General features: G+C 42.5%; 1 protein-coding gene across 2 annotated transcripts in view; it reads right to left on the bottom strand.

Moving 5' to 3' along the window:
• Window positions 1-1,296: 1,296 nt before the first annotated feature.
• The window catches only part of LOC143736076 (adhesion G protein-coupled receptor D2), a 74,785-nt gene continuing 60,494 nt past the window's right edge, over window positions 1,297-15,587 (bottom strand). For both annotated transcript variants that reach the window (XM_077226641.1, XM_077226642.1), the window contains one exon: window positions 1,297-1,864. In XM_077226641.1, coding sequence (XP_077082756.1) covers window positions 1,751-1,864 — 114 coding nt within the window. In that variant the 3' untranslated portion in view covers window positions 1,297-1,750. The remainder of the gene's footprint in view (window positions 1,865-15,587) is intronic.

Raw genomic sequence — 15,587 nt, 5'->3', positions numbered from 1 at the left:
TGGTCTTGTGCACAATTTATCAATGCGTGTTATTTCATACAAAAAGATTTTTCTTCGTAATCGAACTGCCATTGTAGGGCAGAAAATAATGTTAAGAATTAATTAAAAGCAAAACAAAAGCAAACGAAAGCAAAACAAACAATCGAAAGCAAAACAAACAAATGAAAGCAAAACAAACAATTGAAAGTGAAACAAACAAATGAAAGCAAGACAAAAGCAAATGAAAGCAAACCAAACAAATGAAAGCAAAACAAAAGCAAATGAAAGCAAACCAAACAAATGAAAGCCAAACAAACAATTGAAAGCGAAACAAACAAAAGCAAAACAAAAGCAAATGAAAGCAAACCAAACAAACGAAAGCAAAACAAAAGCAGTAAATAATTAAGATTAACATTTACATAATAAACGGTACTGTAATAATAGAAACCTTACTATTAGCATACATCAGGGTGCTTTTTTTAAAACAAACATTTCCCCATAAAATCTCCTCAAAAGAGGGTGCTGGTGGTTTATAAAGGGAGTAGTTTCCCACAATCCATTGTAAACTTACATTCAGCTCCATTTTGGCATGTAACGCACACTTTTTAAAACCAAAATGTCTCACTTTACATGCATCTGATTGAATAACCTGATGCACATGGAAATATGTCACAATAAGGAAGTAAATTGGGTCGTAAATATCATTTCGTGTTGACTTTACTAAATCTGAGGTCAAAAGGTATCAACACAGTAAAAAACACAGCTGAGGTGACTGTTGTAACACCTGAAGCTAAATGTCATGTGTTGATTTAAAGAGCAGTGAAAATGACCACCATGGTGACTTGATATCCCAATCATCAAATGCTTTCATTTTTTTTCTTTTTTTTTTTTAAGGAAAGTGATCTTTCTGACATGTTACACACCTTATCGATGTAAATTCTTTCAGACAACAATGGTGTAAAAAGTTGTTTTTACAAGCACAACTGCTTTGATCAACATTTGCTGCATGGCATCTACGCCCCCATTTGTACATTAAGCCACTTCTTTATCGATTCTAAGGAAACTGATTTGTATTTGCTTCGTTTTGTGACTCTACTGTGTTGTTTGTGATCAGACCGACAATCTTAAAGGAATCCAGTGCCCCTCGTTCCCATTTTGTTCCCCATCACCGGATGTCCTGCAGCTGCGTTGGATATCTGCTTACCTGCCTGAATGTCTGGATTGGGATTCTCTCGTTTGTGCCCTGGAAGCCGCAGTCAGACCCGCATCTCTGATGTCACCTCTTGCCATAAAGAGTTTCCATACAAGCTCTTGGAATCTTTCCATCATATTTTAATAAATGACTATTATGCCAACAGTCGTCATTTTATTTCAATCCCTGGCAATAATCCATGATCAGTGAACAACAGTTTCTTCCTGATACAAAGATGACCAGATTCACACTTGATACAGAGAATATTCAGATTCAAGAAAACATACGCAGAAGAACACGTACCTGATCCTGCTACACTTTCGTTCAAATATAGTATGCAGACATACTAAAAAGAAATAAACTGCGAAGAATCATTTTAGCTTATTCAAGATGAAACCTGTACAAAATAGAGTAAACCTTCAGTAAAACATTCAAAGCATTAAGTTAGTTTTTCACAAATGAACATATTTAGATTGTAGTTTACTCACTTCAAAGCATGTACACAATATGTTGAAACATTAAGGATATCATTTACAGACTCTCTGCACTTTACCAAAACACAAGATGTAGAGATGATGTTCAAAAAAGACACATGTCGGCATTCTGCTGAGGGGGTGAACTTCCTTCAGCCTCCATGGGTACATTCAGACTGCATTCGTTTGGAAGTCTTTTTTTAGGTTTCTTTAAGTTCTCCTGAAAGAATAAGAAAAAAATAAATTAGTAAAACTGGGATCTGAATGGAATGTTTTCAGACACTTAATTGTATGGTAATTGCAATTAAATTAAAATGTATTATAGTTCAAATTTACATTAAATGCAATTACTTGAACTTGAACCACAATTCCTAATGTGGCCAAACTTATTCAAACTTTTAATGTAATATCAACAATGATTTCTCTATACATAAAACGAATCAAAATGTCATTAATCTCACTCACACAGGTACAAAACGGCATTTCCGCATTATATTGTTCAGTTCAGCTAAAGTTGTACTAAATTCTTCACAGAAACAGATCTGAGCTGTTTTACTGTAAATCGAAAATAGACTGTGCAGACAGCATATATTCGGGCAAGAGCCCTAAACCAACACGACCGCATGACTTGCTGAAGCCCTTCATTTTGAGAGGCGCCTCGCCGAGAGACTGGGAGAACAGACAACAAGAGATTAAGACTGGATTATTTCACCACAACGAAGAGTAAATATATCCTGGAAGTAAATCGCAATGGAAATGAAAGCTGTAATCAACACTTTTTCACTTAAACAGACCCTTGTGAAATAGAAGTACACTTTAGCATAATTTATTCTTGAAATAATATACTTTAAAATAACGTACTGTGCTTAAGAGCAAACTGAATGTTTTATTCGGACACTTAATTGAATTGTGAATTGCAATTAAAATGAAAATATCAGTTCAAATTTATATTAAATGCAATTAGTTGAACTTAAGAGCTTTTTTTTTTACCACTTGAGTAGGATTTAATCTTTATATATAATGTCATAATTACTTATATTGTTGTTGAAATATTAGTTAAAGCATACTACCGAAAATACCAATAAGCATTTATGATAAACTAAAAGACTAATGTAATTTCATGTATTTAAGAATACTTGCAATTACACAATATAATGATTATGTAACTAAGTAGCACGACAATAGATCATCTAAATTTATCGGCCACCATATTGGCATCTACGTATATATTCATTTTTAATATTATCATTATCGTCCCGGACAAAAATGTGGCCGAAATATTAAAGCCGATAAATAATGGATTATTTACTTTAGCTGAGACACATTGGATGCACTGTTCAACATGATGGATTTTAATTGCTTGAAATATGAGTGGAATCACTTCAAAAAAGAAAATACAGTTAAGTATACAGTAATGAGAACATTTAATTTTGTGTTTGGGACATGGCATTTAATGGTGAGATTTTTGTTTTTGTAATCAGGCTCTCAAAAATTATATAAAAACTTGGTTCCCTTTCGTGGGAACTCCTACGTCTCGTCGGAGGAGTTTCCAACGAATTGGGATCACGCTAGGGAGACCAACTGCCTTCGAGTGAACTAAAACGAGCCAATAAACATTGGCATGCAAGATTTCCATTCCGCGCGCCACCTACCAATGCAGGTATAAAGTGGAAGCAAGCGCATACACGTTTATTTTTTGCTTTGGAGCCGACCGGTTGTGTCCGCTGAGTGAATGAGTTTCAAGAAAGTGTTTTCTTTGTGCTCAACGAGTCTGCTCTTTTTCTGGATCTCTCTGTGTTGGTGTGACGGCGCTTCAGTGATCTTCGCGAGCTCCCGGCTGCCGGTGGTAATTCACGCTATCTACATCTTTCAAAAGAGCTGTTTTCACATTCGGTTGAGTGCACACAGCGGGCTTGCAGTTTCCTCGCTGTGTTGCCACGTTGATCCCTGCGTGCTTCAGCACAATAAGAGAGCATTCTCTAAAAGAGTAACACGGGTGAAGATCGCGTCCTTTTCAGCATGACGTTTCATCCGTGTGTTTCTGGATGCGGTCGATATCTGCCACCGGTTGATGGTCACGATCGCTGTCTCTCGTGCTTGGGCCTCGCGCACGCTGAGGCAGCGTTCGTGAACGAGTCATGTTCTCACTGCGGGAACATGACCGTCGCGATGCTTAGATCGAGACTAAGATCCCTCAAACGAGGGGGAGTCCCTTTGGAGATTCTCCGATCTAGTTCTTCTTCTGGTTCACTTCAGAAGAAGGATACTTCGGCTAATCCCATTGGTGGTCTGAGGGTTACAGTGAGGAATGTCCAGCCGGGTGAAAGACCCCCGCAGGCTCCTCACTCCTCCGCATCGCTGCCATTGGAGCCTCCGGAGGAGTGCACTGGGCCATCTCGTGTGGTCCCAGTCATTTCCTTCGGGGCTCCGCCGGAGGACCAGATGTCGATCACTGCATTGGAGGGAGAGCGGTCATCTTGTGGAGATGACGACCCGACTGCGTTGCCCCCTTCTGGTGTGGTAGCGTTAGCCGAGCCGGATCCGGAAATGGGCGCTATGCTTTCCCGGGCGGCTGCGAGTGTCGGGCTCGAGTGGAACCCTCCACCGCGTCCCGAACCCTCGCGGATCGACGATTGGTATCTCGGGGCGGCTCGTGCTGGTTCTCAGCGCCCTGCCCCGGTTCCTTTCTTTCCGGAAGTGCATGACGAGGTGACGAGGTTGTGGATGCATGGTCCATGGCGCTTCTCCAGGTCCACCAGGCCAATGCGCTCTCTGACATGCAGGAGGGTGGTACCGACCCAGGGGTGGTCCAAGAGCTGCGTACGGCGACAGACCTCGCCCTCCGGACGACGAAAGTCACCGCACGTTCCCTGGGTCGGGCGATGTCCACGCTGGTGGTCAAGGAGCGACACCTCTGGCTCACCCTGGCCGATATGCGTGAGTCGGACAAGTCCAGGTTCCTGAACTCGCCCATATCCCAGGGTGGCCTCTTCGGCGACGCGGTGGAGAGCTATGCCCAACAGTTCACCGCCACCCAGAAGCAGTCGGAGGTTATCAAGAACATCATGCCTCGGAGACGGCCTGCTGTTGCCCCATCGCCTGCGCCTGCGCCTCCGGCTGCTCGTCGCCGAGGGCGCCCTCCTGCCGCCGCCTCCGCCCCTGCCCAGCCTAGGCATCAGCCCCCTAGGCAGCAGGGTGCCGGCCGCAAGAGAGCTGCCCAGCCCGCTCGGTAGTCGTCTAAACCTCCCGGGAAGAGGAGAGGCGAGCGACCCTGAGACGGGCGACCCAGAGGATGCAGTGGGTGCTCATCGGGAGGGAACCTCTGTTCCTCTCCTTCCCCCGGAGGAGGGCCGGGCGGAGAATCTTTTTTTGGCGAAGGACGCGATCGAGCCGGTCCCTCCAGCCGAGATGAGGTCTGGGTTCTACAGCCCTTACTTCATTGTACCCAAGAAAGGCGTTGGGTTACGGCCGATCCTGGACCTGCGAGTTTTGAATCGGACTCTACACAAGCTCCCGTTGAAAATGCTCACGCAGAAATGCACTTTAGAATGCATCCGTCCCCAGGATTGGTTTGCAGCGATCAACCTGAAGGACGCGTACTTTCATGTCTCTATTCTTCCTCGTCACAGACCGTTTCTTCAGTTTGCGTTCGAGGGTCGAGCCTATCAGTACAAAGTCCTACCCTTCGGCTTGGCCCTGTCGCCCCGTGTCTTCACGAAAGTCGTGGAGGCAGCCATTGTTCCCATGAGAGAACATGGAGTTCGCGTTCTCAACTATCTCGACGACTGGCTTATAATTGCTCACTCCCGAGATCTGTTGTGCGAACACAGGGACTTTGTGCTCCAGCACCTCAGCCAATTGGGACTTCAGGTCAACTGGGACAAGAGCAAACTCTGCCCCACGCAGAGGATCTCATCTCGGTATGGAGTTGGACTCGGTCAGTCAGACTGCGCGCCTCACCGAGGAGCGCGTCCAGTCAGTGCTCAATTGCCTCAAGTCTTTTCAAGGCAAGTCTGCGGTCCCACTGAAACAGTTTCAGAGGCTCCTGGGGCATATGGCAGCCGCAGTAACGCCGCTCGGCCTGCTTCATATGAGACCGCTTCAGCGCTGGCTTCACGATCGAGTCCCGAGATGGGCGTGCATACAACGGGCATGCAGTTTCAGGTCTGTGGACGGGGCCTCAACTGCATTGGCACATCAACTGCCGAGAGTTGCAAGCAGTACGCTTAGCCTTGTGCCACCTCAAGGGGCTGCTTCTACACAAGCATGTACTGGTCCGTACGGACAGCACTGCGACCGTTGCGTACATCAACCGTCAAGGTGGTCTACGCTCCCGTCGTATGCCGCGGCTCGCCCGCCATCTCCTCCTATGGAGTCAGAAGCATCTGAGGTCGCTTCGGGCCATTCACATCCCTGGTGCACTCAACCATGTAGCCGACGAGCTCTCACGGCAGCCGCCTCTTCCGGGAGAATGGCGACTCCATCCCCAGGTGGTCCAGTTGATTTGGGGAATCTTCGGAGCCGCTCAGATAGGTCTGTTTGCCTCTCCGGACACGACCCACTGCCGGCTGTTTTATTCCCTGACCGAAGGATCCCTCGGCACGGATGCACTGGCACACAGCTGGCCCCGGGGCCTCCGCAAATATGCGTTTCCCCCAGTGAGCCTTCTCGCACAGACTTTGTGCAAGGTCAGGGAGGACCAGGATTAGGTCCTGCTTGTTGCGCCGTATTGGCCCAACCGGATTTGGTTCGTGGAACTCATGCTCCTCGCGACAGCCCCTCCTTGGCCCATTCCTCTGAGGAAGGATCTTCTTTCTCAGAGACGGGGCACCCTATGGCACCCGCGTCCAGACCTCTGGAATCTTCATGTCTGGTCCCTGGACGGGACGCGGAGGTTCTAGGTGGCCTACCACAGGCTGTGGTAGACACCATCACTTCAGCCAGAGCCCTCTCTACGAGGCGCCTCTATGCGTTGAAGTGGAACCTGTTCGTCGATTGGTGTTCTTCCCACCGGGAAGACCCACGAACTTGCCCGATCAGAGTCGTGCTTTCCTTCCTGCAAGATGGGTTGGAGAGAAGGCTGTCTCCCTCCACCCTCAAAGTGTATGTTGCCGCAATAGCCGCTCATTACGATGCAGTAGAAGTCAAGTCATTAGGGAAGCACGACCTGGTCATCAGATTCCTTAGGGGTGCCAGAAGGCTAAATCCGCCTCGTAATCCGCACCCTGTACCCTCTTGGGACTTAACTCTAGTGCTCAGAGCACTTCAGAGGCCCCCCTTTGAGCCATTGCAAACGGTTGAGTTTAATATCCTGTCTATAAAGACAGCTCTCCTGTTGACTTACCCTCCTTTTAAGAGGGTAGGGGATCTGCAGGCTTTTTCGATCGACGAATCATGCCTTGAGTTCGGGCCTTTCTCATGTTGTTCTGAGACCCCGGCTCGGATATGTGCCCAAGGTTCCTACCACTCCATTTGTAGATCAGGTAGTGAACCTGCAAGCGCTGCCCCCGGAGGAGGCAGACCCAGCCCTTACTTTTCTCTGTCCCGTCCGCGCCCTGCATTGTTACGTGGACAGAACGCAAAGTTTCAGGACCTCAGATCAGCTCTTTGTCTGTTACGGAGGCCAGCAGAAGGGAAAGGCTGTCTCCAAGCAGAGGTTAGCCCACTGGCTAGTGGATGCTATCGTCCGGGCTTATGCTTCCCAGGACGTGCCTTGCCCACCTAGGTTGAGGGCACACACTACTAGGAGTGTTGCCTCCTCCTGGGCTTTGGCGCAAGGCGCCTCGCTGACAGACATCTGTAGAGCTGCGGGCTGGGCAACACCCAGGGGTTAAAGTGGGCCGGAACGGTCCGGAACTGCGTTCCGGCACCTCAGATAAATTATTAAATAAATAGATTCATTAATCTCAACGAATCTCGCTGGTCTCGAGATGTACCGACTGGCCGACCAACCTCCCTTCCTCCCCTCTGAACGCGAGTGATTATAAATTCGTGAAATGCAGTCACGGTGGTTGAGTGCGGTAAAGTTAGTTTAATGTTCGATATTTAGCCGGACATTGTTTTCCCTTGCCACTGTTCTATAGGGTCGGCAGTCTTACAAAGATATCGATAGCAGAATTAGTTTTAACATTATGTAACCATTATCGACATTAAATATTCGTCCAAAATCACCATGCATTAATGCTGCATATTTATATACCTGAGAATGCTTTGACGCGTTTCCACAACGCATGCCTAAAGGAACGTCTGCCAATTCCACCAACTGCGTTAAACGTAGCCTATAATTTTTATTATTTAAAATTACTTTTCAAATTCCCAAGCTTGTAGAAGGTTCCTATTGGCAATGCTGATCTGGTAGCCTCGAATAAATTAACTTATCTAAAAAATCTTTTTTGGCCTTCAAAAGTCTTAAATTGCACATATGTAGGTCAGAGAAATCAAAATTTTCTCGGAGGAGCATGTCCCCCAACCCCCCTAACTACCTCACATTTAAATGCAGATGGCAGGTGGGGGGCAATGTGGGCTGGTGTGGCTACAATGCCAGGGCTCAATTTTTGGCCCAGTGTTCAGCAATTTTAACATAGTATCATCATCATATTAGTGTTGATGGACCAAAATAAAACCATTAAAATATCAAGTAAATACGTATTGTGATATGTGGTGCCACAGTGACACTCTTGTCCCAAAAAGTATTGCTATACCACGATACTCAATATGTTGTCCCACGGTGAGTCATTTTTCCCTGTTGCACCTACACAAAATTTGAGGGTTCCCCCACCTACCAAATCCCACTTTAACCAGTGGGGAAACCTAACACGTTCGCTAGATTCTATAGCCTACGTGTTGAACCTGTTTCCTCCCGTGTACTTGCTACGGCCAGTAACACGACGAATTAGGTTATGTCGGCTTGCTACGCCATTCCCGCCTCTCGGCCGGATACGTGCATCTTGTTACTCCGTTGGTTCCCCAACATACGGCGAATCTCGTGAGTTCCTCCATCACCCCTTTGGCACCAGGCAAGGCGGATCGCCCGGCGCTAGGTCTATTACCTCTCTTAGGAGTTGTGTGTAGACTGGGTGGCCTACAGTGGTCCCTTAGGCGACCCATTTTCTCCACGATCCAGCTACCCTCCGGGCTAGTATCGTGTCTTTCCCTCGACAGACCATTCTGTCCTCCTTGCTGAGTACGCTCCCACCCCTTGGGCTGGGACTACCTCAAGGACTGCCATGTGTTTCACTACCCCACGGGTTAGTACACATGTGTTTCCCAGTGCCTCCCTTCGGGCGGGCTTGGGCTTCCGCAGCGTTCCCTCCCACAGGTTGGGCATGCTTTCCCAGTGTTATCCATATCCACTGAGAGGGTCTTGCAGAACAGCAGTGTGATTTCCTAGCTAGCTCCCGCCAAAGACGATAAGAAACTGCCCCGGCGGGTAGCTAAGCTGGGCGCTGGAAGGGGCCAGCACCATGGCGTTTTGTTAGGGATCCCAATTCGTTGGAAACTCCTACGAAGAGACGTAGGAGTTCCCACGAAAGGGAACGTCTCGGTTACGTATGTAACCCTCGTTCCCTGAGTAGGGAACGGAGACGTCTCGTCCCATCGCCATGCTGCTGTACCTTCGCGGAGGACTGGACACCATCCGGCTCCTCAGCGAAAAGCAAATGTGTATGCGTTTGCTTCCGCTTTATACCCACACTGGTAGGCGGTGCGCGGAATGCAAATCTTGCATGCCAATGTTTATTGGCTCGTTTTAGTTCACTCGAAGGCAGTTGGTCTCCCTAGCGTGATCCCAATTCGTTGGAAACTCCTCCGACGAGACGTCTCTGTTCCCTACTCAGGGAACGAGGGTTACATACGTAACCGAGACGTTTTAGATTTATTGGCCATAATATAAAGAATTATCGGTTATCGGTCAAAAAATCGGTGTATAAAATACAATTATTTAAAATCTATTTCAAAATTTAATTTGTCATTATTACAAAGTGCACTTGAGTACAGTATGTTGATAAAAAGTCATGAAAGTGAACTATTTAAGTACACTTAAGTGGTCTTTTATTTCATTAATAGTATATTATTTATTTTTAAATATATACTTTTTAAGATATGAATTACCCAACAAGTTCACATTGAATACAATTAAGCACACTTCGTTTTTTACAAGGATTAGTCCAGCCAAAAATTAACATTTTGTCATTTACTCGCTCTCGTGTTTGTTCCAAACCTTTATAACTTTCTTTCTATGTGGAAAACAAAATTGTGTTTTTGTCTATAGAATGAAAGTCTATGGGGACTAAAACAACATCACTGGACCCAACTGACTTTCCATTTCGCAGGTTTGAAACGACACACGGCTCAGTAAAAAAGTGACAGAATTTAGAATTTTAACCGTAATTGTAATATTCATTAACATATCATTAATTATGAAGTCCAACCAACAAACTCGTCATTATAAAAGAAGAAAAAAAAAAGTTGCTGCTTTAAATTTTTTAAGTACAATCACCTTAAGTCATTTCAACTCAATTACATTAAACTGACATTAAATTACATTAAACTGATAACTGGTTAACTTATTTTGAAGGAATGTAAAAATGATATGCTGAAATATATGCTGTCATAACACAGTACATATTTAATAATATCAGCCCTGTGTATTTGATACAAACAGTAAAGGCCTATAAATAATCAGCATCAATAAATAGACATCAGACCATGGTTATCTGTAGCGAGAAACTTTTAGCTCCGCTTATAATACTGTTCGGAGTCCTTGACCCAAACTTCCCAACTACTGAAATGGACGAATTAATAGATGCATATTAAATAGGAGCAGTTAGATTGTTATGCTAAACCTCACCTCAACATGCAAAACAAATGTGGTGGGTTTGAAATGGAACACAGCGAAGGTCACCGTCCTTTCATTTAAATGCATGTATTATACATAAGTTTATATTTAAAAAAAGAAAGACCACAAAAGCACTAATGTGTATTTTCTGTCCTTATTAGTCATGAGGAAAAAGAAAAAAAGAGAGATAAAAAAAAAAAACTCTTTAAGCACCTGGACCTCGCTCTCAGCATTCCATTAATTACTCACAGACAATGGCAACAACTTCAGAGGCAGATTTTTCAATTTCAGAGAGAAAAAGAGGCAGACAGACAGAGAGAGGGAAGAGAGAAGAGAAATGAAGGCAGGGAGAGGGGGAACGAGATAGATGGAGGGAGATGGAGAGAGAAACGCATGTATTCAGGCTCTTCATGCTATACCAGCACTTAAATCCAACGGACCTCCCATAAAAAAGACTCAAGGTTACGTCCGATTGAAAATCCTCACAAACAACCACTTCAGAAATCCATTTAGAGCCAGTGCTAGAACATCTAATTCAAACATGTTGTCCTGTTAAAATGGTCGCGTGGTTCCTCTAAAACTCTTTTTCTGCTGCTGCCGTTTGTAAAGGCGCTTAAATTTCCACATTCTGAAGCACAAAGACATAATTACACAGGATCAGAAATGCAGCCCAAACAGAAGTTCAGACATGAAAAATGACCTCTTATTGTCATAAATGATAGGCCGTTTTGCCAAGAGTAATTTGTAACAATACCTCCGCTCGCAGTTCATCGAAACGGCCAATGGAACACGGCCCAGATAGGAAAAACTGGTTTGTAGGTGATAAGAGTTCAATGAAGTATATATATATATATATATATATATATATATACACTGAAAAAAATGTTATATTGACTTTACTTAATTTTATTATGTCAAGGGGCCACGAAATAAAATTATCTAAATCCAGATATATTTTTTAAGTTGAGTGTACTTATAAAATATATGTACAACCAATTTACAAAATATAAGTAATTTCAGATTAATTATATTAATAAGTTTAGCTAAATTATCATGAGTTGAATTTACTTATTTTTTCAATAATCAGCCTGTGAATCTCAACAATGGTGACAATTATAAAGCATGCTGCAGTTCAAGTAAAATTCAGTGATTCAGATCAAATGATTGTGAATTAATGATTGTTAACAACCAACACCATCAGATTACCTTTTCTATTTGTTCATCTGGCTGTTATGACTCAGTCAGGTACATCAGTCAAACAAAAATCTAAAGTTAATGAGTTAAGAGTTATCAGACCCCAACTAAAACAAACACTAATCTCCATAATGGTGACACAAAATTACGGTTTTCTCCTTCATTGATTCTGCTTGTTAACATCAGGTATCTTCAATGTTGGCAATAAAAATAAAGTCTTCTTCTTTCTTCTTTGACGTCTGTCTGTTATTTTTGTTTAAAATGCATAGGGATTTTATATTGAACATAGCTCTGGATCACCGTGTCAAGGGGGCGGGCTCATTTTACTCAGACGACCAATCAGTCTCTCTCAGTTTACTCATTTGAAAATGGTTAACTTTTAAGGAATTAATTTGATTAATTATTACTCAATTCTAATGTGTTAAATTTAATTAATAATATTGCCTGTAATCTCTTGCCACAATTTTAAATTAAACATTTTTTTCTAATTACTTTTAATTGAATAAAATTAACTTGTTTTAAACAAGGACAGTGAATTTGAAAATTACTAATAAAAAAATAAGTAGGATTAAATAACACATTAAAACCAGTGAAATTAACCAGATAAAAACATGTAACATTTACAAGGGGTCAGAATCATTTTTTTCAGTGTGTATATATATATATATAACAATATAAAAATAACAACTCGCCCTCATGTTGTTCCAAATCCGTTGATTTGATTTATTTTGATTGATTTGATTGATCCAATGATTATGAAGAATGTTTACGCTGTTTTTTTTTTATTTAAGAAAATACATACTCCATAAAGTAGTTCATATTTATGTGTTATTGGTTACAAACATGTAAGGACCAATGTTGTTTGGAATCATTAACTAAAACTACTACAACTATTAAAAACGTTTTTGTTAATTGAAATTAATCTGAAATAAGTTTAGTATATATTAGATGAAAAACTTAAACTTAAGGAAAGTTAGAAATGTTGGCAACTAACTGAAAAAAAGTTGAAGCACAAACATTACTGGAGACTAAAGCTGAACAAATGATTTATTTTAGTAAATTAATATATTTGTAAAATATATTTAAAATATTGTGCACAAGACACATCAACCACTTTCATAGTGATTTTTTTTTGTTGTAATTTTTTGAGTTTGTCATTCACTTTTACTGTAAACGAGAACAAAGCACTCAGAACAATGTACTTAACTAATTTGCTCACATTTTATTGTGCTTCTTTGTCCTTTTTAAAGCCTCCCTGCTGCCTGTATTTTATTGCAAGGAAAAGGTCAGCTTGTAAATTCTGCTAAACCTCTTCTGTTGTGTTGCACGAAAGAACGAAAGTCATGCAGGTTTTGAAAATATATGAGCTTTGAAATTAAATGATTTAAGACGCTATTTCATTACAACCCAGTTACTTATAAAACATACTGTATGTCATTTAGACAAGTAAATATGGTTAAATATTTGAGGCTATGGTAACATACGAACTCTAAGCAGACTCTGTTTCACTAAAACGCCTTTAACTTCCAATCATTTAAATTATAGCAGTATTACTGCAAAATCTGCAACCTATAATAATTTATAATATAAAGTTGTGCAGTTAAGCGCTTCTGGTTGGAATGAAGGTCAGACTGAGTGAAACATCGCTAATGAGATCCGATATGCCTTAAAAACGTGTCTATGAATCCAAGAAAAATACTTTCTAAATGACAAGCCAACAAACTGAAACCAGATAGCTAGCCACTGTATCATGAACCAACCCAAATCATCAGAAGTTCAAATATCTGTTTATTTTCTTTTTAAACTAATACCCTTATTAAATAAAACAATAAATCAAGGCTAAAATCCCAAAATTTCAATTGGGATTTGGTGGGTTATGGATACCGTTGTTGGCGAAGACACACAAAAAGTACACAAATATATTCTGTTTTAAAGGTCTTCCTGGATCTTCCCATTTAATATAAGGGGAGGGTGTATCCAAGGTCAGTTCCTGATTGTGCCTCCTCCAATGAGGTGCAAGATTCAATACTTAAGTGTTTCTTTGTTTTCGATACATATGCTTGGAAATGTCACCCAAGGTCGTATGAGCAAGGCAGGAGCTCGAGCAGACACACGTGAATATATAACAAAATCAAACACAAGGCATGACATGCTCTTTGTGGACACGGCTACAAAATCGTGCATGCTGTTTAACATAAATTTACAGCTACACAAATTCAATACTAACAGCCTGGAAAAAGCTGGTGAAGCTGAACTTTGCAGGTGTTGAACTTGTTCAGAACTTGTTCACTTGTTCCCGCTGTTCAACCTTGAATTGTGACCCACTAATAGAACGCTCAGGAAATAGCAGAGATTGGGAAGGTTCACACCGAGGCACAAGCCAATAATGCAATGCTGCTACACGCATGATACACTTCGTCAAAACTCCAGCTCTGGAATCCATCTGTCAGGCCTGCAGGCCGCTCACATGTGGCGAACAAATAGGGATGTATGTTTGGGAACAGAAAATGAAGTCACTGACACAGCTCATAATCAGATGATTGTGGCATAACAGCAACAAAACTGTAAAACAGATTAACATTGTCAACATTTATAATGTTTATGTCTTGTTCCAACTGGTTTGAACTTTTTCATTATTTTCTTTGGTAATCAACAGCATGCCACAGATGTTTCTGATAAATCGACTTATTTTGAAATCAACCTGGATCAGGAATTATTTAAAATAGCAAAGTGTCATTTTCATTTCAATGTACCAAATAGTATCTCTATCATTTTTATCTTCTTCAAGACAGCCAGCAGCATCTGCTTGACAACTTTAGGATGTTCGCCAGACATGCAAGATATGCAATAGTAAGGCAAAAGCAGCACTTTAGTCTGTTCGTTCAGGATTTTGGTGAAGAAAGAGCATTGAAGAACCTTTGGCCGTCCGCCTCGCCTTCTTCTGATAAACAGCTGCTCATACGCAGCAGATAGTTGATAGCAAATCAGCAGTTATTTAGTCTGCCAGTCGATCCTTGGAGACCGTTCAGTTCCTCTACAACACTGGTTCCCTGGCAGCAGCTATTTGATATCAGACAGCCTGTGTACGCCAAGTGAACATGACACGCTCTGAAGGAGGGCCACATCAGAGGGCCTGAGCCTGGGACCATCAAAGAGAGCGTGGAGGGAGCTCCGGGGGGAGCGCTGGTGTGCATCTGTTTCAGTATGCATCAGAGAGGAGGGCTGCGTTGTGTCACCTGCAGAGAGAACCAGGCGAAGCCCGTCAAGCTGTCGTTGACCTGTGGCAAGATTGTCGGTGCCTGCCGCCACTGTTAGCGCGTGTGCGTGTTCGCGAAAGGAGAAATTGTATCTGCTTAACATCAGAGAGCCTGACAAGGAATTCTGAATGATATTGTGTGATGTGTATACTAACAGGCTGTAGATCATGGGCAGATGTGGAATACCTCTCTTGAGAACTGTTTACTTATTTCTTCAGGGATTTTTTTTTTTACACTTGGGCCAAATTCGATCCCAAATATCCCACATGAGCACCTTGGCTTAATTTGACTCGGGGAAACATGCTAATTGCAAGGCAACAGCTCCAACATTTAAAGCGATAGATTACCCAAAAATCATTGTTTACTCATCCTCGTGTTGTTACAAACTAGTATATATCTTTCGTCCACCTTTTTTGTAGAAAGACTTTGGATAGGACACTTTTCCTACTGAAAATCCTGGGCACGTTAAGCGGCGACCTAATGAAAATCAAACATAACAGTCCAAAAAGTTTAGCTCCACCTTCATCAGATGATAAATACTATAACTCTCTTGCAAAACCTATTGACCTAATTATTTAGGGGCCGTTCACAGTTTTTCATTCCACTACGCAACTTTTCCATTGTTTTTCCAATTTAAACATGCACATGCAAACTTT

The sequence above is a fragment of the Siphateles boraxobius genome, unplaced genomic scaffold (genome assembly GCF_051911475.1).
Source record: "Siphateles boraxobius isolate OS27281-9 unplaced genomic scaffold, OSU_SipBor_1 13, whole genome shotgun sequence".
Lineage (NCBI taxonomy): Eukaryota > Metazoa > Chordata > Actinopteri > Cypriniformes > Leuciscidae > Siphateles > Siphateles boraxobius.
This window is presented reverse-complemented; position numbering and strand designations above follow the sequence as displayed.